The following is a 25,997-nucleotide window of genomic DNA, read 5'->3' on the forward strand; positions in this document are numbered from 1 at the left end:
GGCACTTGCTAGAAATAAAGAATCTGCCCTTTCATGCAGTTTGAGACAAGTGACTCTAACAAATACTTGAGAAAAGCTGTTGTAAATGATATGTAGTTACTAAAGAAAAAATTAAATCTAAGTGACAGGGTGCATCCTCATGGCTACTGTGTCTTATGCTACGAGTCTAAGACTAGAAGTTGACATTTAACTTTGGATAATGGGTCAATAAATGAATTAGTATAGCGCTATAGATCACAGCACTCCAAAGAATGTAATACAATGTAAGCGATAAAAGATTGATTAGTAGACAACCATAGAATTGATTAATAAACCTTGGGGGGAAGTCTAGACATCAGGCTATTTAATTAGAGCTGTAATAAAACTTACTGATGTAGCTGTTCCACTTAATGGAAATTTCCATTAAGCCTATATATAAAACGAATGATGTGCAAGACTGTGGCAAATGTGAAATAAAATAGTCAAAGCAGGGTAGGTACTGTCTCAGCAATTGCTGCTGATTTATAGCTATTGATCAGCTATAAATAGTATCACAAGTGAAAGAAAAATCATCCTCTTTAATCAAGCAAACAAAAGAGTAATTTATTATATAATATCAAGCCAATATATTTTTCACAGTAGGATAAACACAATATAGAAAGTGAAGAGAATAACCCATAGTTCTAGAAAATGACTAATTGTGAAAATAATCAATGGATAATTAGCTATGTCTATTAGAGTCTTCTGGGGCTAGGTACTTGTGTTATATGCCAAGGATACAAAGACAAATGAGACATGGTCCCAGATCTCAAACATGAATTACTTAGAAGGGTCTTCTGGTATCTAATCTAGACCTAAATTGACTCTTAAATGGGTCCTGAGTAGTAGCATAAAAATAGAGGACAAACAGTCCTTTAGGAGAATCCTTCTCTCTCAATGATATCAGTAGCATTGTTATTTTCATATAAAGTTTTGTGCATTTATTGATTTTAATAAATATGAAAGAATTACAATTTATAAAATTTATTTGTTTAATTAAATGTAAAATCTGTGAATGTAAAATTTGATTTGGTTAAGGCCATAAACCCACTCAATAAAAAGTTATTTCAAGATGAGTTATTTCTATATTCAATTGATCATACATATATTTAACATAGTAAATGATTAAATAATTTTAAAAATCATCCCTGATTTTATTCATTCAATTTAGACTTGTAAATAAATACTTCCCCAACTTACGTGATTAACACTTATAAGGGGACCAGCTCCTATGACAAAAGAATAGAAAATATATTTCTCAGTTTTGTGTAAATAGATATGCTTCTGCTGATATTACTTGTATACAAATATATTACAAATAGTATGAGGGATTATGTCTATGGCTAAATCCCCATTTCTCTGTGAAAATGATGTATAACATGCAAAATGTAAATTCAGCCTTTTAAACATTGCATACCAGAAATACTTTGAAAAGATTGGTGGAAATCTTAGAAAGTATTTTCAAGATCAAATTAATAGTTACTGATTCTGTTCTGCTTACCCTTCTGGAAACAGTAAGAGGATTTTTCTCCAAATGAAGTTTTATATATATCAAAAATGGTGACAATTTAAGCTAAATATCAAAGAACACTTTTGTCCATCCTGTGAAACTTATTTTAGGTAAACATCAGGCCTCTATATTCAGGTAAATGGCCACTTATTCTGGATAGACAAGTATTACAGATTTTCCAAGAGTGGATACACAGCACAATATGCTCAACACAAGGACTAAGGAAAGGGAGCATAAACTCTCTTTTTCAATCAATCATAATTCTTCAAAATTAAACAATGCATGAGCTCTTCATATGACAATCAATGATATATTAGGTGGGCACAGAATTGTAGTAGAAAGCTTTGGCTGCTAGCATGAGAGTGAAGGTGACTTATATATTTTAGAATTTATTAATTTACATTTAAGAAAACATAAGATCAATACCCCATCCGTTTTTAATGCACTTTTAACATGCACATTAAAATGAGAAAACATTTTTGATACACTTTCTACATGCACATTAAATGAGAGTAGGAGCAAATAGATACATGTGTGACATCATTGGACATAGTAGTAAAAGTCTACATGAAGTACATATATCTCCTGTCTGAATAAGGCCCATTTTCCTAAATCTCAAATAATGTGAAAGTTTAGGGCTCGGATGAGAGCCACATCTGATGATGAATTGAACCATAGAAAGTTTTAGCTGGCTTGCCACTGAGGGATTGGACCTAATTACCCTGAACTTCAGTCTGGAAAAGGCACATGATGTCTGATATCTTACTAATGCTCTCCTTACTAGATAGAGAAACATGGAAACGAGTATAATTTTTCAAATATTCAAACTCCTTTCAAGAGCTTCCTAGTGGAGGTTTTGGCTTCACGGAGCTACTACAATGTGATAACTTCTTGGTGACAGGAATCCATTTAGATGAAAAACAAAAGACACTGCTAAAGAAAACACAAGTATTTCTAAAGCTAATGAATACAGAAAATATTCTCACACAGTAGATAATGAATTTGAACGTTTCATTTTCTAGCTGTTTAGAAAACTTGTCCTTTTATTCTCTTCCAGTAACATCTGGAGACACCAACAGAAAGGAAACTATATTCTTACAAAAAGAGTAAAATAATACTGAATATTCATTGTAACTTCTATGCCTGAGAGATATTTTAACACTTACAACAGCTTACATGTTTTCATACAACTTTAAAGGCAAAGTGGCTTAATCATTAGAAAACATCAGTACTGAACATATTGGGCAGTAAAAACAAAAACTAGGAGTCACCAGGGGAAATACAATATTCATTGGTAAAGTGACACTGTTACTAGTTACAAAGTTCTATAACATAACAAAGTAAGTTTTATAAAAATGTGTAAAAGTTTATGATAACACTTTGCAAAGGCCAAGCTGATGATCCATGGAGTAGGTTATGACCGTGTTATTTTAAGTAAGTGTTAACATTTTAAGACATCCCTTCACATGTCTGCACGAACAAAAGAAGCAAATACTCCATCTTCCCGAGCCAAGAGGCTTTCTGGAGTGTCATATTCTAAAATATTTCCTCGCTTCATCACAATAACAAGGTCTGCTGTCAGAATAGTGTGAACCCGATGCTGTGAATGAAAAGAATACAGGTATTTGTTACAATTTTTTGGGCACAAGTGGAAGCAATGTATATGAATATTTCACCAATTATTCAGGGACATTTATTTACCTTGAGGTGGATTTTTAAAATACTGGCCACTATGGCTGTGTCTTGTATGGTCTGTATTAAATTGATTTCAGCTAATATAGTAGTTTCACCCATTTTCATGGAAGGGTAAGTAGGCTACTAAATGTTTTGTCAAGTAATTAAATAAGAACCACCATTGTGAACCAATTGAGTTATAGCTTAGTCTATTCACGAGGTTGGCAAATTGCAGCTCGTGAGCCACATGGGGCTCTTTGGCCCCTTGAGTGTGGCTCTTCCACAAAATACCACGGCCTGGGTGAGTCTATTTTGAAGAAGTGGAGAAGAAGTTTAAATTTAAAAAATTGGCTCTCAAAAGAAATTTCAATCATTGTACTGTTGATATTTGGCTCTGTTGAAACAAATGAGTTTGCCAACCACTGGTCTAGACCAAAATCATATATTGTGTGGAATCAACTAATTCTGTGGGCTAACACACAACTGGAAGAACCCTGGAAGGTGGTCAATTCCAGGAAGACAACATGGAGACGTCCATTCTGGCAAGCAGTATGAGAATGAATTATTCAGGATTTTAAACATGCCATCTCTTAGTCATTTGAGATCACTGCCATCACTTGTTCTATCTTTCTACATGGCACCCTTTGGAGAGAAGCTTAGGTGTTAGTAATTAATAATAATAAAAGCTACACCTTATTGAGCATATATTACACATTCAGGGCTCCACACACATACTTGTTAATCATCAGAACACTCCTGAAGTGTGGGTGTTATCTGTCTTTACATTTTAGGGCAGATCCTTGGGGTTCATAGAGATAAAGCAAAATCAGGCGATCACATAAATGTTAGCAGCAGAATTAGCATCAAAACCATGTTTGATTTCAAAGTGTGAGATATTTCTAACCTGCCACCAAACTGCTTCCTCAGGAAAACCTGGTGGACTGTTCCCCTGCCATTGTTAGCATCATGGCTAAGAGCAGAGGCTCTGAAGTTAGAGTTGGCTCATATTTTGGTTTCACCACCTGTTAGTTGCACAATTTTGAGTAACAAACTTGATTTTTGCATGTCTCAAGTTTCCTATCTGTAAAATGAATAATAGTACCTGACGCGGAGAATGGTGGTGAGGATCAAATGAGATAATCCATGTAAAAAAAATCAGCACTTTGTATGAGACATACACGCAAAAAATAAATATTAGCAACTGCTATTTTTTATTTTTAGGATTTACAAGGGAAAAATCTCTGCAGTAAGCCTTTCCATTATGCTTGCTTAGTAAATGCTATACAATATAAATATAATGTGGGCTGCAAATGTGAGACACACGTAATTTTAAATTTCTTAGAGCCACATTTTAAAGGTACAAATAAATAGGTAAAGTATACTTTAATTATATACTTTAACCAAATATAGTCAAAATATTATTTTAACATGTAAGCAATATAAAAGTTATTAATGAGGTATTTTACATTCTTCTGTTAGTACTGTTTTAGAAATCCAGTGAATATTTCACACTTATAATATCTCTCAACTTGAAATACCCTTATTTCAGGTGCTCAATAGCCACATGTGGCTAGATGCTACCATATTGGACCTGAATCGTGCAAGTCAAAACATCAGCATGCTGATGGGAGTGCTAAACCTGAAAATATCACCTCATTAGCTGCTACACAGGCTTCCGAAGTGCCTTCTTCTAACAACCCAAAATCCAACCAAAAGCCATCTCCAGGGGCAAAGGCCTGTCTTCTGCCTTGGAATACTTAGACGGGGGAGTCTCAATGTTCATATGTTCCAAAAAGCTGGGGGACTCACAGCAAGAAGGGAAAAGAAACACGCATATGGAGTGTGATAAAGATGACAGCTTTAGAACATGCATCATCATTTTCAACACCATAGACAAACCTATCACTCATGGAATATCGATAGTTAATGGTATATCTTAGGGCAGTGGTGAGCAAACCGCAGCTCATGAGCCACATGTGGCTCTTTGGCTTCTTGAGTGTGGCTCTTCAACGAAATATCACATGCAGGCGCGCACGTACAGTGCGATTGAAATTTGGTTTTCGGCTATTTTGAAGTCTATTTTGAAGAAGTGGCATTAGAACACTCAAAGGGCCAAAGAGCTTCATGTGGCTCGCAAGCTGCAGTTTGCCAACCACTGACTTAGGGAATATCACTAATTTTGGAAGATAAAGTCTATTTATCTTTGTGAAAGGACCAGAGAGATTTTCATATCCACACATTTAGGAAAAACAAACAAACACTTAAACAGAATATACTGTTTAATATATGCTGTGCATTTTCCCCCCAAAAAATTTAGTTCTTCAATTAACCATAGTATAGGTGTTAAAAAAAATTGGCTATTTCTTCTTTTTCTTTTTTAGAATTTGACTTCTATATCAATAAATGGAATATTATAAACATTGCCTTGATATTCTAAAGCACATGTGTCAAACACAAGGCCCGCGGGCCAAATCCTTGATAGCATGTGAGTTGGTTAACAGCACTGTTAAGGAAAAGATTGTTCCACTCATTTTAAATTCACATTTCTGGTTAACATTGTCAGTTTATGACTGTTCAGTAAACCATTTGGCCCGCGATTAGGCTGGATTTTAGATTTTGGCCCCTTCTCTGATAGAGTTCGACACCCCTATTCTAAAGTAATGTTTGTTTTTTAATGGAAACATTAAAAAACTTGGCCAATGGGAATAAAAATATTTGGTTTTTATCCTATTAATCCAAATAACTGTTTGCTTGACAAAGTGTGGTGTCCATTACAATAGCATTGAAATTTTCAAAATGCTCCACAGAAATTAATCTAATTAAGAGTGAAGAATGAATCACTTTCATAAATAATGCCATGCACTATTTTGGTGCATGAGGGCTTTTTTATAAAAGCCAGAGCAAATTATCTTAAGCTATTTATAATTTTCATTGGCAGATAAACAAAATTAACAGAACAATTTTTAGCAGGGGAGGAAAAATGATTGTAATAGAGCTGAGGATCATTCTACGAGGGGTCCCCCACAAGTGGGTCACGCTCTATCTCCTACACACACACACTCACACACACACATACTCACACACACACACACACACACACACACACATCTATATCTATATCTATATCTATATCTAATTTTTTTGGTGGAAAATACAAATGATGCTCAAGTAATCTTCCAGGTGTAGATTAAAAGGAACCATCTAGCTGAAACCGGTTTGGCTCAGTGGATAGAGCATCAGCCTGCGGACTGAAAGGTCCCAGGTTCTATTCCAGTCAAAGGAAGAGCATGTACCTTGGTCCTGGCACATCCCCAGTAGGGAGTGTACAGGAGGCAGCTGATCAATGTTTCTCTCTCATCGATGTTCCTAACTCTCTATCCCTTTCCCTTCCTCTCTAAGAAAAATCAATAAAATATATTAAAAAATATAAAATAAAAGGAACTATCTAAGAATACCATGCTTCAGGCCGAAGGGAGAAAACTCGCCTTTAGGATAGGCAAGAGTTTTTTTCTCTCTTTATCTGCCCATTTAGAGAGAACAAGAAATTCTTTCTCCTTATTGCTCCAGTGAGAAAATTACTGAAAATATTATGGGATCTTTTTTCAAGTTAGCCAATTCTTTCACCCTTGAATTGTTCACACTTTAGTGTGAGTGAATTAACCAGGCAACTTCTTCTTCAGAGCAGGAGGAGCCTTGAATTTACTAGGGAAGTGGGAAACATAGGTTACTGAGGCCTTGTTCAAAGAAGATGGGCCCTGACCGAGAGTCATTTCCTGCCACCTTGAAAATGCCATGCTTCCTGGGTGCTCCTTCCCGCATGCATCATTCACAAAGAGGTAAACCTATGCAGGCACTCCATGCATGGATCAGCAGTTAAACTTAAATAAGTATTTAAATTAATGAATTTTCAGGAACATGCATGGTATTTTTTAGGACACTTACAGAAAGTCCCTCAAGGAATAGGGAAATGAGTCCTTAAGACAGAGGTAAGTCTGGTTCTCGGGTTTTTGTAGACACGTTCTCTTGCATGTTCATATTTCAATACATATACATGTACATCATTCGAACTGAACATAACTGAAGGACCTGGTTGGGCTGATTTATGTGACAGTGCCCTGTAGTGAGTTCCCTTAAATATGTTCCCTTGGAATCACCGTGTTAGCCTGGCCTGCCTGAGGGGATGCTGCGAAGATAACTACCAGAGAATGGGACACTCGGCAGCAGCTCATGATGGTCTACTTGTTGGTCATCACCAAAGTGGAAAAGAGGCCATTCTTGTTGGCAAGCAGTTCTGGAACCGTCCCACACTCCACTAAAATACCCTCAGAAAAGACTAAGACCAGGCCTACATCCATAATAGAAGATACACGATGCTGGAGAGAAAGAAAAGTGGAAAGAAGAAAGAGAATCAGTGAGAGAGAAAATGTCCAGGTGATTGATTCACTTAACAAAATAGTTTGTGTTAAACATGAAGCCTAAACATAAGCAAGAACCCACCCATCTGCAAAGAAGAGAGAAAACCATGGTCTATTGTGAGGAAGTTATAGCATGGATATAAAGAGTTGAGCAATTCTTCAATTTGGTTGGTGCCCAGAGAAAATATTGCCTCAGCTGTGAGGTACCTCATTGCCTTCTTTAAAAAACATAACAAAAACACAACAGTTAAGAATAAAGACATAGAAATTAGGTGTAAATATTATAGTAGAAGAACTGGCAGTCAAATTTAAGAGTTTTGCTTCTGAAACTTCTCATCAAACCATCAAATAGTGGAAAAGAGAATTATTCCATATGAGCTACCACTGTATCTGGTGAAAAAAGCACAGGCCATGACCTGCTAGCACCTAGATTTAGGATGCCCTGTCATTGTAATGGAGGGGTGGTCAATAGGTCAGATAAGCTAGAAATAACAATGTAAAAGCTTTCAGAGCATAGCAGGTTGTTTGTTGGCTTTTTTGGTAAAGATTTAGAAACTTTAGCAGAGAAATACATAATTCAATATAAGCATATTTTAATTGCTGAAAAATAAAGATTGTTGAATCTTGGAATGAAAACCAAAGAGGAATAAATCAACTCTGTCTCGCATACTTACAGCTATTGTAACAACGGTGCGGTCTGCAAAAGCTGTCATTACCACTTTCTGCAAAATGTTTTCCTGCCAAAAAAATAAACAAATTAATTCTGAATTTTTTCTGGACTACTTCCTCTCGCTATGATATCTGGTCCCCAAGAACAATGCTGCCACAAGCCCAACCCTCTGGGAACTCCCCCTCCTAAGTGCTGCAAAAGATAGAAGAGAGAGCAGTTCCGGGAGCAAGTTCATGCCAGGCTCTGCAGGTGTCTTCAAGATGTAAATAAAACTCATTTGATAAATAAGAATTATTTTGTTGCTTTAAATTATGTTAACTTTGAGAAAATATACTGTAACTTTGTGTAGCTACTTTAATTGATTAATCTTACTTAATAGAAAGAAATGATGTCAAATTAGCATCTACACATATAATTGGCACCTAATCCTGAAACTGTTTCATTTTTCAGGATAGTTTTACCCAGTCTAAGCAAGAAAATAACATGAGGTTGTGGATGATTTTATTTTTGTTCTTTCTGATGCCAAACTTTTAATATTAAGTTAATTTTTATAAAAACATTGATTGTTAGATCATTCAGTTTGTGATTTAATGTGAATTTTCTCCACTTAATCATAGCTTTCTAGAAAGATCTTTTTTGTATATAATTGACATTTTAAAATAACTTCTTTCTGAAGTCACATTGTTAGTATAAACACATGGAGAAGATCACTATTAATTGTAGCCATTATTAATTCTAGTGAATCTTTCTTCAAATTACTTTAGAAATTAATTATTGGCTTTGATCATTAATAGATTCTATTAAATAGAGATTTGTATATTTCATTTATGAACTTCCATCATAATACTTGAATACAGTACAGTAACACACTCATCTACTGAAACCTAGGGTTTTACTATTTTGAGAATTTAACAAAAAGTAATGGCAAATTTATTTTGCGTCTATTAGCAATAGGAACACCTTTGAAATTACAATAGCATCTGTGTCTTTTATTATAATTCTCCATGTACTTTTATCAGTTGGTCAAGCTGATGAATGAAATGACCCTCAAAATGATAGGACTGAGGATTCAGAGCCCAATCAGAAGGAAAATATCGTAGTTTTCATGTGCCTTCCTTCAAGTCACCCATTTAAAAAAGCTTAGGCAGTGCGCTCACCGTGGCCATGTCGATGGAAGCTGTCGCTTCATCCATGATGAGAATGCTGCTCTTGCGGACAAAGGCCCTAGCAAGGCAGAACAGCTGCCTTTGTCCAACACTAAAATTCTCCCCACCTTCAGTGACGATTGCATCTAAATCAGAGGAATAAACAAGGATTTCACTGAAGGAATGCTACCATCATATTCCTTGAGTAAGCTAGTGAAACAGGTTATGTCCTATAATAGCAAGCTGGATTTTACTTTGTATCGGTGTAAGGATTTCATTTGTGAAAAGTGAAGAGAAATTTTACATTGGAAAAACAAATATAACCCTGGGCTGCCTTATGTTTTTCAATAGATGATGTTACTTTCATAGAGTAGGATATAATGTTAAACATTTTAAAGAGTGGAAAACCTTGGGGATTATTTAATTATGTAATATAATAATTTAAGGAGATTATCCTATATAATAAAAAGCTCAATACATGGAGCAGAGTGTTATAAGCTTCATCCTCTTATGCCACCATGAAAAAATTGTTAGATTTTAAAGTGTTCTAATTATTTAAACAATTATTTTAAATATAAGGAGGTTAACAATAGAATTATATAATTTCTCACGTAAATTAGAAATAGAGGTATGTAGTATTAATTGCATATTCTAAAAAACAAATGTATAATTTAGAAAATTTACCTAGACCTCCTGGTAGAGATTTGACCATATTCTTCAACTGTGCAATTTCCAGAGCTTCCCAGAGTCTGTCATCTGTGCATTTGCATTCTGGATCTAAATTAAATCTGTAGGGAGAAAAATCAGTTAATCAGTTAATAAATAAAATTAAAGAAACACTTGTGTATTGCTGTTGTTACCTTAAAATATAAGTTCTATTTGTTTTGGTTGCAGTTGTATCCCCAGTATAAACAACAGTGCTTAGGATAGAGCAGGCATTCAACTTATATTTAATAAATGAATGAATGATCTTTATGTTATGGCAAATGACTTTTGATGATATAATTACTAAGTTTATATATATGATGTAATAAAACGTATTATTTGAATTCATCCACTTTCATATGTTTTATGTAACCCTAACAGTGTCTAGCAAAGCAGTCCTACAGAAATTATGCTAAATACACAAGTCTCTGGGGAGCATATAAAGCTATTATTAGCTTTCCCACCTCATTGTGATGTACCAAGCACAAGAATAAATATATTCAGAGACATAAATTTACTATGGTGCTGCTAAATACATTGATACAGCCAGAACTTTAAATTAAACTAATGTTACAGATGAATATTGAGCAATCTCATATACATTTTCTCTTCAAGAAAAAAAGTAATTAGGAAAAAGAAATGGCAAATTATTTCTTTGTAATTAAATAAATGGAGAAGGAAAGCAAGAGAGAACAAAGGATAGACGAAATGAGTGACACAATCTTGTGGATGATGCCATAGCAAACTTTGGAGTCAGACAAACTTTATTTGGAATCACAGTTCTACCACTTACTAAGTGTATAAACTTGGGGAAGATATAGCTTCTCAGGTCCAAAATACTCATCTGTGAAATAGGGCAGATTATATACAGGGCGGGGCAAAAGTAGTTTTATTGTTCGTATGGAAAATAATATGATAATTAATAAATAATAATACAAGAACAAACTCTGTGTTTTGTGTAGTCATAGCTGTAAACCTACTTTTGCCCCATGCTGTCTATACTGAGCAATATTTTGAGGATTTAATGAGACAACATATTTAAAATGCCTAGCAGATAGCAGATAAATACATACATTCCCCTCCCTCCCCCCAATGCTCCTGGGTGGGAAAACACAAACCAGGAATAAAGAAAATTATAGCATCTTCTTAGAAGCAATTTTGGCTGAAAGAAAAATTGTGAGGGATGAGGGGTCAGGGGCGAGAATCAAGGTACTAGCCAAACTGAATATATGCTATGGTTGGTCAGACACACAAGAAATAGACAGGTTATCTGTAGGGTGAAACACCTAAGATTCATCTGCCAAGAATCACTGTCTCTGAGTCCAGAAGAAAAAGTGGCATTTATATAATCAAATAGAAAGAGAACTAGAGATACAAAAGATAGGCTTCTATAGACTAATTTAACAACCCTAAGGTTCTCTTACCCAACTTATTGGACAGATATTTGATTTTAATATATTAATAATATCATTTCATACCTACCTGGAATATAATTCTAAGAAAAACTCTTCTGTAAGCCAAAAGGGTAAACCCTGAGGCACACAGTTTTCTGTTGAATATATAACCTACCTAATAGAACCACTAAATAGTATTGGATCTTGCAGGATGATTGAAAGTCTAGAACGTAGTGTATGCAGTGGTAGTTTTGAAATATCTATCCCATCAATGACAATCTTTCCTGTTAAAGAGAAAAAAAAATGACATACATCTGTTAAAATCACAAGCAAAATAATATTTCTTAGCTTTACAAATTTGAAGCACTTTCCTAGTATGGGTTGAAATTCCTAAAATTCCTTTATCCTGGTTCCCTGCTTTATTTTCTTTCATATTCTACACACATTGATCTTTTTTAGTGTCTTTCTCGCCCAACTAGAATATAAGCTCTTTGAAGACTGGGATTTTTGCCTGTCTTTTTTTTTACTCCAGTGTTAACTGGATAGTTCAATGTATTACAAATAAAAAATTAAAATCTATGACATAGATATCACATTTGAATGAATTTCTCCGTAGTGTACATGGACTTATAGAGCCTTGTGCAATCATGCTGTCCTTTCCTCAAACTTGATAGATTTATCTTATCATGTCACTTTGCACAAAAACAATATGGCCCTATGAGAGCATGTGCCTCTCAGGAAGCTTGGCAACTGGAGTCCCTTTTCCAGTTGGCTTTAGATTAAAGATCAGAAAACATGGTTACCTTAAACTTTCCTTCAGAAATATTGTCTATTAAAATCTTATAGACTACTGATGTTTCAAAGAGAATAAGTCATTGATAGTCCATATGGGCCTAAAATGCTGTTTCATAATATAATACATTCAGTCACAACCATAGTTTTTTTTTTTCATGAAAAGTGTCAATCGTCTTCTCATCATATAATTGGCTTACTCTGCAAATCCTAACAGAAAATCTCCAAAGTATCTGTGTGTAATTACTAGCCATGGGAAGAGCAAAATGCTAACCCAGTGGCAGATACTAACTTGTTTCTGAATCTAAACTCCAAGTAGATAGCAATTACTACAGCTCAACTTTGTATTCATAAACTGACCTCTTTATCTCATAGAGCTGTTGTGCAGATTAAATTAACTAGTATAAACTGTCAAGTACAATAAAAATGTGAAGTACTATCATCATCATAATCACTACAGATAATAATAGTAAGCTCACCCTGGAGGTGATAGTCAAACACATTGCTGGATCCACTTTTACTCAAGATGGTTTATGTGCTGGCCTATTTATAGGCCACTTGATAGACTAAATAATGTGACATATTTTTCCTAAAGTAAAGATTAAATTATTTCTGTGTTTCATATTATAAATAATTTTGTGGGTGAATAAATATTTTTGTATATTGTCAACATGGGCTTGGCACCTTATAGCAAAGGTTGACTCCTCACAACATGTTCAACATTATTAAACAAGGTTATTAAGAAGACAGTGATAAAAGTCATGCACCAGAATGAAAAATGCAGGTTCCTTATCTCTTTGTCTTTTATCTCTTTGTCTTTTTTTCCTTTGATGGAAATAGATTTATTTTTAGTCTGAGGGAACTTCCTCTTGAAATGCCACCTCCATCTACTGCTATTCAAAATGGGTGGACTTGTGTTCATTTTATCAGTTTATTAGAATTTTTTAACAACTGTATCTAGAACTGATTTTGGAGCTAATAGTTTTATTTTTCCAATTCTACATTTTTTTCTTCACTTCTGGACTGTTTAGCTGGGATACCTGCCTGAAAAATAAGCACAAAGTTCTTATAAATGTTTGGTTTTTATTTCTGTAGGATTAGGTAAGTTAATGTTGCATTTTTAAGGGAAAGGGCCATCTACCCAATAAAAAAAAATGTTATTAACTCACCATCAAATATATCAACCATTCTGAAGAAAGCCAGGGATAATGATGACTTCCCACTGCCAGTGCGACCACATATGCCCACCTAAAAAAGCAACTGTCACTCAGAGAGAGAGAGGACTCAGACAAATAATAGATAATGGAAAGAAGCATTTTTAAAAAACCAGACAAGATACCACAGTGAAACTGCAATTCTATTGAAGTACTTACATTAATATTATCATTCTCCTTTATGAATGATCATTATTTAAATAAAAACATGGAGTCGTCACCAAATCTTCAGTAATTCCATTTCACTCCTTTTTATTTCTGAGTATTTGTGTTGTTTTCCTTTGTGGCTTAATTTTTGCATTAGTTATATGTTGGTCTAATAAATTTTTTTTCATATAAGTGATGATTTTATAACAAAAAGTAGAATGAGTCCAATTTTTTTCCTGCATACTTGCTGTCTTTAAAACAACTAAAACAAATCATGTGGGACTAGAGCTAGTACAAATTCAAAAGTTCTCAAGGAGATGTCTGATATGGCTATGAGCCAGAGACAGAAATTTTGAAAAACACACCTATTGTTGACTTTCCATATCTCATGGGAGACTAATGAATGGCAATATGACTGGCAGAACATATGTTTTATCCTAATCCTAACTTCCTTTTTTAATGTAGATAATTTGACATGTAAAGTGTAGATAATATTATGTGAGCTAAGTGAGAATATACTTTACTGGAATGTCTAAAGAGCTCAAGTAGTAACAGTGTCCATCAGAGGGTTTGTCAATCAAATGTCAGTGAATTCCATACCTTTTGACCAGGCTTGATGTAAGCCTTGACATGTTTAAGAACAGGTTTCAGATTATTTTCATATCTGACACACAGATCATGAATCCTGATCTCCCCTTCCTGTGGCCAATGCTCTGGAACCTGAGAAGGATCTGAGGGGTAGGGGAAGAGAGAAGGTAAGGAGAAGGAAAGAGAGAGGAAGAGAGATATAGAGGGAGAGACATACACATTTATACATATGAAAAATACTTTTTTCTAAATTTGAAGTAATACTGAATGGAGAGAGTTAATGGGGGGCTATCTATAATACTTTCCACAATAAAGAATAATTTTAAAAATAAAGTAATTCTAAACCAAATTCTGTGGGTTTTCAAAATTGAAATCAAATATAGAGTGAAGGCTTCTGGATTAAGAACTTTTAAAATAGTTTCTTTGTTGTTTTTTGTCTTTGGAGCAACTGTGTCTCTTCAGCATTCCAGGATTCAATTCTATTCAAGATAATTCATCTGTGAATTGATTCATTTGTTCACTCCATTGTTCATCAAACAATTGAGTGCTTAAAATACGAGGGTTGCTGTCTAAGGTGTTGGAAATATGGAGATGAAAGACATGCCTCCAAGTGCTCAGTGTCCAAGTAACTCAGCAAATACAGTACTGCATAAAGAGACTCATAAGGGAAGACATCCAAGATGTTATGGGAGCACAGAGGATGCTATCCCATCCAGGAGGATTTCAAGAGAAGATGTGGTGGGGAAATGTGTTTTACATATACATATATAGAGGAGAACAAATATTTAAAAGAAAACATAGCCTGTTGGCATGACCAGAGTAAAAGGTGTATGGATCGATGATGAGAGCTGAGCTGAGGTGGCTGAGCAAGAGTTGCCTAATGAATGGTCTATATGGCTAAGTTATCTAGATTTTTGACCTTGAAGACCTAGATAGCTATTGGAGGATTGGGGGGGGGGAAATGCATTTTAAGCAGAAGGTTTGCATTCAAGAAAGATTATTTCCTGACAATTTCAGCAAAGCTAAAAATTTTAGTCAGATTAAGATCCAATTTCTTTACATCTCGGTAAATAAGGCCTTGAAAAGGAAAATAAGATCGTGCATGCTTTGGGTTGGTAATTAATATAATAAGGTCAAAATGTTTGTATGATTCTCTTTAACTATTACTAAGTAATATATATTGGACTATGGCTGTATCCAAGACTTTTTGGGCCTAAAATGTCATATTATGTCAGGAGCGCCTAATCAAGCAAAGTCAAGCTGAGAGGCAATTCTCTGGATACTGACGTGGGAAACAAAAGCAAACATAACAATGTGTCTGATACACAATATTTGAATAGAATACGTATTTAAGTGAATCAAAATGATATTTCAAACAATACCCATGGTGCCTTCATAGTTCTCAGACTCCATAGTCAAGAAACTGTTCACTTTCTTCACTGCCCCCATCTGGACCTCCAGGTCAGCCAAATTCCTCACAACCCAATTCAAATAGTTGGTTATCTATGTAAGATGACAAAAAAATCAACATGTTTAAAATAAATCATCAATTTTTTAAATCACGGGATGATTGGAAATAGAATGACTTGGGCAGTTAGTGTACATCATGTGGCACAATTCCTAAGTGCTGCAGGATATCAGAGACCAGAGAGGGTGTTATGGGATAAACTTGTCAAAGAAGGTGTCTGTTCTTCTTCAAGGGTCCTGTTTTGTGAAGTCCTGATTTCCATACACAATGGATAGTGGTATGTACCTCTGTTTGTATTTATCTAATTTATATTCACATTCACTTTCGTATCCCTACATGGGTTTTGAGCAATTCAGGACAGGGATCCCAAGGAGCCTTGGGGATGCTCCGATCATTGGGTTTGAGGAGGTTATAAAAATTGGTTCACAATATCAGAAATAAATCCATGCTTTCCTAAAAGTCTGGTTTAGATCCAAATCTGCTACTATTTTCAAAATGTCATCTTTTTATGAATTTCAATGTTATCCTCTAATATCAACTATGGAAAGTACCTCCAACACTAAACAAAAAGATTTTCATCTGTACCTACCGTAAGTGCATACAGAAGACCTAAACCCACCAATCCAGAATTGGAAGACATGCTGATGCATGCAATAGATGCAGTGAGGACAATGCAAGCTCCCAGATAATCCTAAAAAGGAGAAAGAAAAAAATGTTAAAATATTTTTTCCAAGTTCTTAAACCAAAGGTCTCTATTAATTTAGGTGATCACCAAGAGAATATGTATCACTCCGATGTGTCATGTGAAGAGGAAAGCTACCTAAGTTACAAAAAATTGCAGTGCACAGTATTTGGGCTGAAATGGTAGTGATTCAATGTTTTCATTATATCCATGCAGATATGGGTTCAGAGAAGTTAAATAGTTTGCCAGAAATTAAGCTGCTATTTTTACCATTATTATCTCCAGCAATATTAATAATGCTAAGTACATTGTAAAGATTCAGTAATTCTTTTCAGAATAGATGCCCAGAGAAATTCATCCCTTCATAAATCTTTCACTGAATTTTTATATGAGCCAAATATCTTCTAAATCAAAACTTCTGAATTCTTAAAGACTCTTATAAAAATTATTTAATTTTCCACACTTTAACAGTTGAACATGTAAACACATTAATATGGTGGGAAGTCTAATACAAAGTATTATGATATTTCAACCCCCATTTTGAACTGTAATATTGTTTCCTAAAATATTTTGCTATGCATAAGTTTTAGGGGTTCTTTGCTTTCTTACAGTGAAAAGCACTTTTACTTTAAGCCATGAACTTCATTATTTAGTTCAAACTTTTTTTTACTATTTCAATTGTGGAGGAAAAATTCATGAAACTCTGTGTTCTTTGTTATAAAGAATAGATATGAATAGGACTAAAATAGAACAAGGCCACATTTGAGATACTAAACAACAAAATAATCATTGTGTTTAGGCCAAATATAAATATAAAGGAAATGGAAAACATTATGCACTCAATCTCTTTCTCTCTCTCTCTGTTAAATTTAGTTTACTGTTGAATGTTCATATCCTGGATTCATCCATTATATAGAACTAAATCATAGATTCAATTAGATGATAATTTTAACTATTTTCCATTGAATTAAAATGGTACTTCTGATAACAGGTAGGGATCCTTATCCTGGCAATAGATTCAGCAAGAGAAGTGAAAATAGATGAAAGAAAGAAAGGGAAAAGGCTGACCAATAGATTAGTTGATGGATATTTTCTGGTCTCTTCCACATGGCTAAGGTTTTCAAAACTTGTACTTGTAAAGGTTTTAATATGATAATCAGACATTATTGTTTTAATTATTAGTCCAATAATATGAAAAAATATGCCAAAATGTACATATAAAGATAATATGTAGAGAAGTTTTTGATACTTTAACAATAAGTCATAGCTTTTTGAAATACATAATTTATAGCAATTTTTTTAGAGGAAAGACCTAGATAGGAGAGATTAAAAACTAATAAGTCTGCAGCTTAGTATCTGTAACAAAATTATTTTATTTATCAAAAAATATTCCTTATATATATTTTTAAAATATATTTTATTTATTTTTTCAGAGAGGAAGAGAGAGATAGAGAGCCAGAAAAATCGATGAGAGAGAATCATCTATCAGCTGCCTCCTGCACACCCCCTACTGGGCATGTGCCTGCAACATGCCCTTGACCGGAATCTAACTCGGGACCCTTCAGTCTGTAGTCCGTTGCTCTATCCACTGAGCCAAACCGGTTTCGGCCTTATATATTTTTTTAAAAAAGTGCTATTTATGTTGTCTTTTAGTTATACCAACTAGATACTTTCCTGCCCATTCCTGGATTATTACACTGCTCAAAAATGCTCTTTTATGGAGTTTTTTTAATAGGCATTTGATAAGAATTTTAACTTGATCAGGATAAGAAAGGAATCTTCTTTGTATACAATATTTACCAAAATTTTCAGGGCAAAATCACCAAATTCCATCCACCCCTCTTCAAATAACAAAGGAGTATAGAAATGTGAAATTGATAGACAATGCAAGAACTTATGTTAGCTTTCTATTTTCCACATATTTATCATTAAACTTATCAAGTTTAACAAATTACCAAGTGACCCCATAATTATACCTCCTTTTCTCACTTCAAAAATATGTCACCAGTAAGATGGCTTACAGGCAATACATTTAAAAAAGGTAAGCAGGTGGTCTGACTAACTCATACACGGGAGCTCAGACACTTAGGGATCACTAGCAGCATTTATTCTATTGCTAAGGCCTTACTCATCCTAACCAGTCAATTCAACAAAAAACACACCTGTGGTCAAAACAGTACAATGGAATGAGAAATTCAATTTAGAAAATAGAAGTTACTACCTATGTGAATTACCCAGTGTCAATGAGAGCCCAATCACAGAACATTTTATCTGTATAGTGATAAATCATAACTTCTATTGAGCTTGTGAATTCAACACTCTCCTTCAGAAGGGAAGCCTTTGTTCCCATGTCAAAAGTGAGGCCACCTGCCCAACTGGCATGGCTCAGTGGTTGAGCCATTGACCTACGAATCAAGGGAGGAGGTCATGTGCTCGGCATGCCTCGGTTGCAGGCTCAATCCCCAGTGGGAGACATGCAGGAGGTAGCCAGTCAATGATTCTCTCTCATCATTGATATTTCTATCTCTTTCCCTTTCCCTTCTTCTCTTTGAAATCAATAAAAACACATTTTTTAAAAAGTGAGGCCTCTGGCCAGATTTCTAGCAATTCCATGACATCTACCTACATATGAGATTATAGTAAAAATTTCAATTTCCTATAAAACAGACCTGTAAATAATTAATAGCCACATCACCTCTTTCCTTCATGTGGAAGTCTATGAGACCGTTGAGCAGGAGACTATATTAGGGTAACCCAATTACAAGATAAGGGCACACCTGTGTATCATGGAGGTAGGAAAACATGAAGAAGCGCAGTGCTGTCTCACCAAATATACTCTGTGCAAGCTCACTGTGAAGACTATTTTCACTTTAGCCTGTTGATTCTGAAGGCTTTTTTTTTTTTGGCTTCCTGATATGAATTTTCTTTTATCCTAACGCCACACAGCAAGAAAAAGCCTTGGAAAGACAGCCTTTAGATAGAGTTACACAATTTTTGCAAATGGCAATACCGATGCCAAAGAACTGGAACTGTTTAGTGCAGAGGGATGAAGAGAAAACGCTGTGCCGAACAAAAGAACGTAAGCAGCATTCAAAGGTTAGGACGTAGTGACACACTCCACACAACTGCGGCCACTTCCCTTGGCACCCAGAGGAAAAACACTCCCTTCTGTTGCCAAAGCAACCTGGGTGGTCACAGTCTAGCTACTTTCTCACCCGCCAAATTATTTTATTCTTTTTGACTCTCGTCCGTTATTGATTTGAGTATGTTTTGACCTTTTTCTTTTTTCCAATTCAAAAGAAATATGGTGGGCAGGGCTAACTCTTCAATAGGAAAAACTATTTACTCAGAGAAAGGGAGTAACATGTAATCATCTTAATTCTTACTTAACAAGACCAGAAAAGAAGTGAAAGCCCTGAGTTAAAGATCAATAAATGAGTGAGATTGTAATAAAAAAAAAAATGGATGGGGCTCAGGAGTCTTCCCAAATTCAACAAAAGGTGTTTTTCCTCTGCTTTCCTTCCCTCCCTTCTCCTTTGATGTTCTGTCCATAGAATTCAAATGGCATCACTTTGGAAAGTTAGAATTGGGAGCAAAGAGAAGACAAAGAGAAAATTAGCCACAGAAAGCTTAATAAGTTTTCTCCATCAAGGTGAGGAGCCCATGAATTAGAGTTAGTGCAACCCCCAGATCTGTATCAGGAAATCCTGCTTGCCTCTTCGGATTTATGCCCAATGTCTCAACCCTCTTCGGACCATTTTAGTTGTGTTTCTGCTCTGGAAACTCCCAGAATATTTGCTATAAGCAGATACTTTTGTTAATTTTCTGAGTAATATGGCAAAAGGGTTTGTGTTAATTCTGTGGATAAGAGCAATGCAGATTCATTGGGCCAAATAAAAGTTTTCATTACTTATTTTTGACAATGACTTACAAGGCAGCATGTGTGCAGCTGTGGGGTTCAGAGAGCAGTTCACACCTTGGTCTCTAAGGCCCTGTACCCCCAGATCCATATTTCTGACACAAGACTCATTTATTTCAAACTGAAATGGTGCCTCCAATCATATGGACATGTCCACAGGAGCACAGTAGACATGAGGTTACTTGTATGTGAACAATTGGGAGAAATGGTATTTCATAATAGGAGTCATCTACTTAGTTTATTCAGCCCTCCTACTGTGGCACATGTTTTTGGATTGTAGCTTTCATATTCAAGTAAACATTTTAATATTCTAATATTCCAATTATCCTAGTTCTAAGGAAAACTCTCTCTCAATGTACTCAGAAGCACAGGAAGAGAGTGAACCTGACTGGTTTTAAGTTGTAAACCTGGGATTGTCTGGAGGTGTGCATGTGTGTATGCGCACACACACACACATACCCACACAAATTTGACACATAAATACAAGTGATAAAGAAGACAAATGACACACAAAGGACTTTGGACTTTGACTTCTATCAGCTGATATGCCTGGAACTTTGGAATAAATCAATAACTTTCTTGCCAAAATGTATCTTTATTCATTAGAAATAGAAGCAATTTTTTTTTGGGGGGGGGGTTAAAGGATAGTTCTGGTAATGAGACTAGATGGTACATCTTATAAATATTGTAATACACAGAAAACAAAGAAAAGACATAAGAACAAAAGTATCATCGGGTTAACAGAATAAGCGGCAGATTGTGTGCTTCCTATTGAACCATCAGCATTTTCTTTAGGTTTCTATAAGTAGAACTAGAATTCCTTTATATTCAGGTAGGTCTGACTGCCTTTTCCTGTGGGGGTTAAAGTAGTGGATTCAAACTAAACTAACTCGTTCAGAATCTGGCTGCTGTTCCTTTCTAATTTTTCCTGCCCTTCCCTTTCTTGGCAGTCTAAAGGCTCTAATATCTTGTATTCTGGCTATGAAAGCAGAACATATGGTTTGCTTGAAGATTCTTGTTAAACACTTGTCCATTAACCTGACAGTAGGAAGTGCTAAAGAGCAGAAACAGCAGTCAAATCAGACAGTCACCTCAAGTCCAAAGCAAACATACTTGCCCCCTAAAAAAAACACTTGATCTTCAAGTTTAGGAAAACCACCTACAAAGGTAACTATTAACATTTTCCTTATGAATTTGGGGTCTTCTTTCATTAAGCTATTTCATCATTAATTCTGTTATTCATATATGAGGTATGTTCCTTAAGAGAAAACAGATTTAAACAAACAAATACAGAGGTTTCAAACAAAGATTTAGGAAATGGCCCAGATCTAGAAATAATGATTTGGTTTTGTTATAAATTCTAACCAACACTTTATCTGTCTTTATGTTACCTGTAGGTAATTCAGGAGACATTTTTCCCAACCCCCACAGCTACCTAGAAGGAATTTCTTATTAACAACCAATACTTCTATCTAAAAAATGTGAAATATAATTGTGTTCTGTTCTGAATAGTTTCTACATAATAACTAATATAGTGGCAAAGAATTTCTGTAAGTTAGTAAAAAATCATGACCACTACATCTTATGTTGGTAGGGGGTGGGGGAATAGGAGAGGTCCAAGATTCCAAACCAATCTATACCCATCCATCAACAACTCAGATTTTAACTTGGGTTCCTTCATTTCAACTTCCCTTTACCATATGCCCTCTCTGGTCTGTGGAGTTTTCAAATAAAGCGTGCATATGATAGGAATGCTTAATCTGCCAAAGTGAGATTCTTACAATAGCACAGATAAAACTCCTTTTTCTTTTTATAAACTAATATATAATTATTATTTTTAAAAGTCTACAGACAACTCATCATGATCACTAAAATAGCTGATCTGTACTGCAAATACATAGACTAGTCTACAGACTAAGGTTGACCCTTGAACATCTCAGGGCTTAGGGGAACCAACTCTCCACACAGTGGAAAAATTACATATAACTTTTGACTGTCCCAAAACTTGGCTACTAATAGCCTACTGTTGATTGGAGGAAGCCTTACTGATAACATAAAGACAATTAACACACATTTTGTATATGCATACATATGTATATGTAAGAGTATATACTATACTCTTACAATAAAGTAAGTTAAAGAAAAGAAAGTGCAATTAAGAAAATCAGGAAGAGAAAACACTCAGCACTTGTTTTAAAAAATTCACACATAGTGGATCCATGCAGTTCAAATGCGTGTTGTTCAAGAGTCAAATGTACATTCTCTTCCTTTCTCTTTTTTCTGTCATTTTCCCCCTTTAATTTTTAATCTTTATTGTTGAAAGTATTACATATGTTCCCTTTCCCCTCACTGATCCTCTTTTCCCTTCTAAAACTTGTGTCTCTTCTATTTCCTATTCCATACTCCAGCTGGTTGGCTTTTGAATCACTCACCAGGGCAGGTCTGTTTCTATTCATTTATTCATCCATTCATCCAAAAGACTTTTGTTGACTGCATTGGTTAGTCACTGAATTATGGGATTTATTAAAATAATCCTAATATCCCCATGAAGAACTTTTTCATATTTTTATAGATGAGGAACTGGGACTCAAATAAATGGATTAACTTTCCAGACCAAGTCTGTAAATGCCAATGCTTGTTCCTGTTCTCCTACTTCATACAACACAGGGAGGCAAGAGATGATTAATTGCAGTTTTTTACATTTTGTGCTAACGTGATCTTCTACACACTTAAAACATAAGAAGTCGCTATCGCTTCCAGGCCTGTCAAGCTGAATGAAAGAAATGAGTACATTTGTTCACTTGTCAAATTTGCTCTTTTGGAAAAAAGATTGTAGTTCTACAAACATTTGCCACTCCATTAACTTAAGTAATCTAGAGACTAATGAACACAAAATGAATTTTTGCTTTTTGGGCTATTTGTCTTGCCATTAGCTAAAAAATTATTTTTGCAACATAAACAAACCTGAGTTATTTTTAAAATCCAGAAAATGTGAGGTTAGTGCTGAATCTCAGTGGCAGACTAGTTTTTACAACTTTCTCCCTCTGCATCAGGCCTGTTCTCTGGTTTCCATTTCGAAATCATGAAATGAACGTACCGTTCTGACCTCTAGCCATCTGTTGGCAGCTGAAAGAAATAAGTAGGCAATGTTGTTTGTGTCTGTCAGTTCCAGCATACGTTGCTTAAATCTGGTTTCATGCCTGCAAAAGACAAAAATATTATAATGGTAGCCACACATCAGGAGAAATAATAAAAAACAGAAAAATCAGTCACACTTACTACTACACTATTTACTCAACAGAGTGACAAACCAATGGGATGAAATGACTAGTAAATGACTCCTACTTCCAAATCAAGGCCAGCTGCTACTGCTCTGGGGTATTCTCAGTAGAGATGGTGTGGTCCAGTGTTTCCTTCATTTCTCAGACCTTTGCTATGAAAAGGAATCTTTCTGATGACAAAGTGCTATTAATAATCATTTTATAAATTTCCACATCATTATTGTAGCCATGGAAACAAGGTATAATCTATGTTGTAAGGGCCTTACACAAATGAGAATAAGTTGTACAAAAATGTAAAATACCCTACCTATTTTTTATTGCATTCATTTTACTTTAAATTTATTTCAGAGAGGGAGAGTGAGAGAGAGATATTTCTATAATTGATCAGCTCTCTCCTTCAAGTCCCCTACTTGGGATCAAGCCCACAATCCAGGCATGTGCCCTGACCCTATGCCGTGGCCTCCTGGTTCATAGGGTGATGCTCAACCACTAAGCCACACCAGCTGGGCTGTTTTACTTTTCCAAATAGCATAGTTAGAATTAGGTGGGAGGTGCTGGATGAGAACCAGACAAGATGGGAATCTATGCTTTGGTAGCAAGCAAATATATACTCCTAAATTTCTCTTTTTGCCTTGTGTTTCTGGAAACAAAAAAAAAATGTAAGTAGAATGACATGAAAAAGAAATAGGGTCTTTGGAGATGGATGATGTTCTTAGAAGAATTATATGATTTCAATAAGATATCTTATGCCTCAAAGTTCTAAACTATTTGTAAGAATGGTCATTGCATAGAAGGAATCCTTATTCTGTGGTGCTTACAGGGTTCTATGACACATACAATTTAGATATTAATCCCTGGCCAAATTAAGTTCATTCTTGGTGAACAACATAATCAGACCAAATTATCTGCACATAACTTGTGTTATTAAGGAAAATAAAAAAAAATCTTATCCATTTGAACATCTAAACTACTCTCACAGCAGCTCAGGCTACATGGTAAAAAATCTTTTCTAAATCACAAAAATATTCTCTTTTCATTTTAAAATTATTTCCTCTGAATAATAGAAACAATGGAAAGCTGGATAAAAAATCAAAATAACTGATTTGAAGGCTGGAGGAAATGCCAAAGCAAAATGTGGTTTATTCACTCTCTGGGGTCATGGTTGATCTTACATAGATCTCCTGTCTACACACTGTGTTTGCAAGAAATGGCCAAATTTTATCTGACAGCTGGCAGTGATTTCTGATTGATAAAAGACTGCCTGCCCCACATCCCCCCAAATGTTCAAATCAATTTGTAAAACTTTATAATAAACCATCACTATGTCGAAGAATGAAGAAGTCTGGGTGGGGTGTTCACTTGACCCGTGAAACCATCCATACAGGCCAACATAAAGCAGATACTTGATATCTGTCCAACTGACCTGATCACTCCAATATGCCAAACCAGATAAATCAGATAATTGAGTCAGACAGTAACATCTGATCTAAAATAATCAAAGGATTCTGCAATCAAGAGCCAAATCATGACCTCACTTTGAGTTATGTAGCCTTGACCCAAATGCCAAGCACTGAGGATCTGAACTGAACAGCAACACCCTGGGACAGGACCAAGCTGTACCAGCAACTCACCTACCCTCCTGGTCACCCTTTTAGGCATGAGTAGAGTGAATACTTAAAAGATGGGATGGTCCATAGGATCATAGTATTTACTGAGATAGTGAATATGAACTGTAAATAGATCTACCCATATTCTTTCTATACTTGCACTTTCATCCATTTATTCAGAAACATTTAGCAAGCACCAACACATTAGAACAGTGGTTGGCAAACTGCAGCTCGAGAGCCACATGCGGCTCTTTGGCCACTTCAGTGTGGCTCTTCCACAAAATACCACAGCCTGCCCAAACCGTTTTTGGCTCAATAGATAGAGCATCAGCCTGCGGACTGAAAGGTCCTGGGTTCGATTCCAGTCAAGGGCATGTACCTTGGTTGCGGGCACATCCCCAGTAGGGGGTATGCAGGAGGCCGCTGATTGATGTTTCTCTCACATCGATGTTTCTAACTCTCTATCTCTCTCCCTTCTTTTCTGTAAAAAAAAAAAAAAAATCAATAAAAATTAAAAAAAAAAAATACCATGGCCTGGGCAAGTCTATTTTGAAGAAGTGGTGTTAGAAGAAGTTTAAGTTTAAAAATTGTGACTCTCAAAAGAAATTTCAATCGTTGTACTGTTGATATTTGGCTCTGTTGACTAATGAGTTTGCGGACCACTGCATTAGAATGTACCTATGAACAACCCATGACTTTGGCCCTTGGGGAATCTGCTGTTTGTGGAGGAGGTAAATAAGGCGTTAACAAGTAAGGATGGTGCAACAC

The 25,997-nt window shown here is 35.3% G+C and overlaps 1 protein-coding gene across 4 annotated transcripts in view; it reads right to left on the reverse strand.

Annotated features, from left to right (window-relative positions):
• Window positions 1–561: 561 nt before the first annotated feature.
• Window positions 562–25,997, reverse strand: part of ABCC9 (ATP binding cassette subfamily C member 9) — a 109,026-nt gene continuing 83,590 nt past the window's right edge. For all 4 annotated transcript variants that reach the window (XM_045587831.1, XM_045587830.1, XM_036457006.2 and 1 more), the window contains exons 31-40: window positions 23,439–23,541; window positions 16,330–16,431; window positions 15,655–15,775; window positions 14,285–14,415; window positions 13,493–13,571; window positions 11,707–11,815; window positions 10,117–10,220; window positions 9,445–9,578; window positions 8,292–8,354; window positions 562–3,128 (exon numbers count right to left, since the gene is read on the reverse strand). In XM_045587831.1, the coding sequence (XP_045443787.1) occupies window positions 2,991–3,128; window positions 8,292–8,354; window positions 9,445–9,578; window positions 10,117–10,220; window positions 11,707–11,815; window positions 13,493–13,571; window positions 14,285–14,415; window positions 15,655–15,775; window positions 16,330–16,431; window positions 23,439–23,541 (1,084 nt within the window). In that variant the 3' untranslated portion in view covers window positions 562–2,990. The remainder of the gene's footprint in view (window positions 3,129–8,291; window positions 8,355–9,444; window positions 9,579–10,116; window positions 10,221–11,706; window positions 11,816–13,492; window positions 13,572–14,284; window positions 14,416–15,654; window positions 15,776–16,329; window positions 16,432–23,438; window positions 23,542–25,997) is intronic.

This window comes from Pipistrellus kuhlii, unplaced genomic scaffold, assembly GCF_014108245.1.
Source record: "Pipistrellus kuhlii isolate mPipKuh1 unplaced genomic scaffold, mPipKuh1.p scaffold_m20_p_3, whole genome shotgun sequence".
NCBI classification, from domain to species: Eukaryota; Metazoa; Chordata; class Mammalia; order Chiroptera; family Vespertilionidae; genus Pipistrellus; species Pipistrellus kuhlii.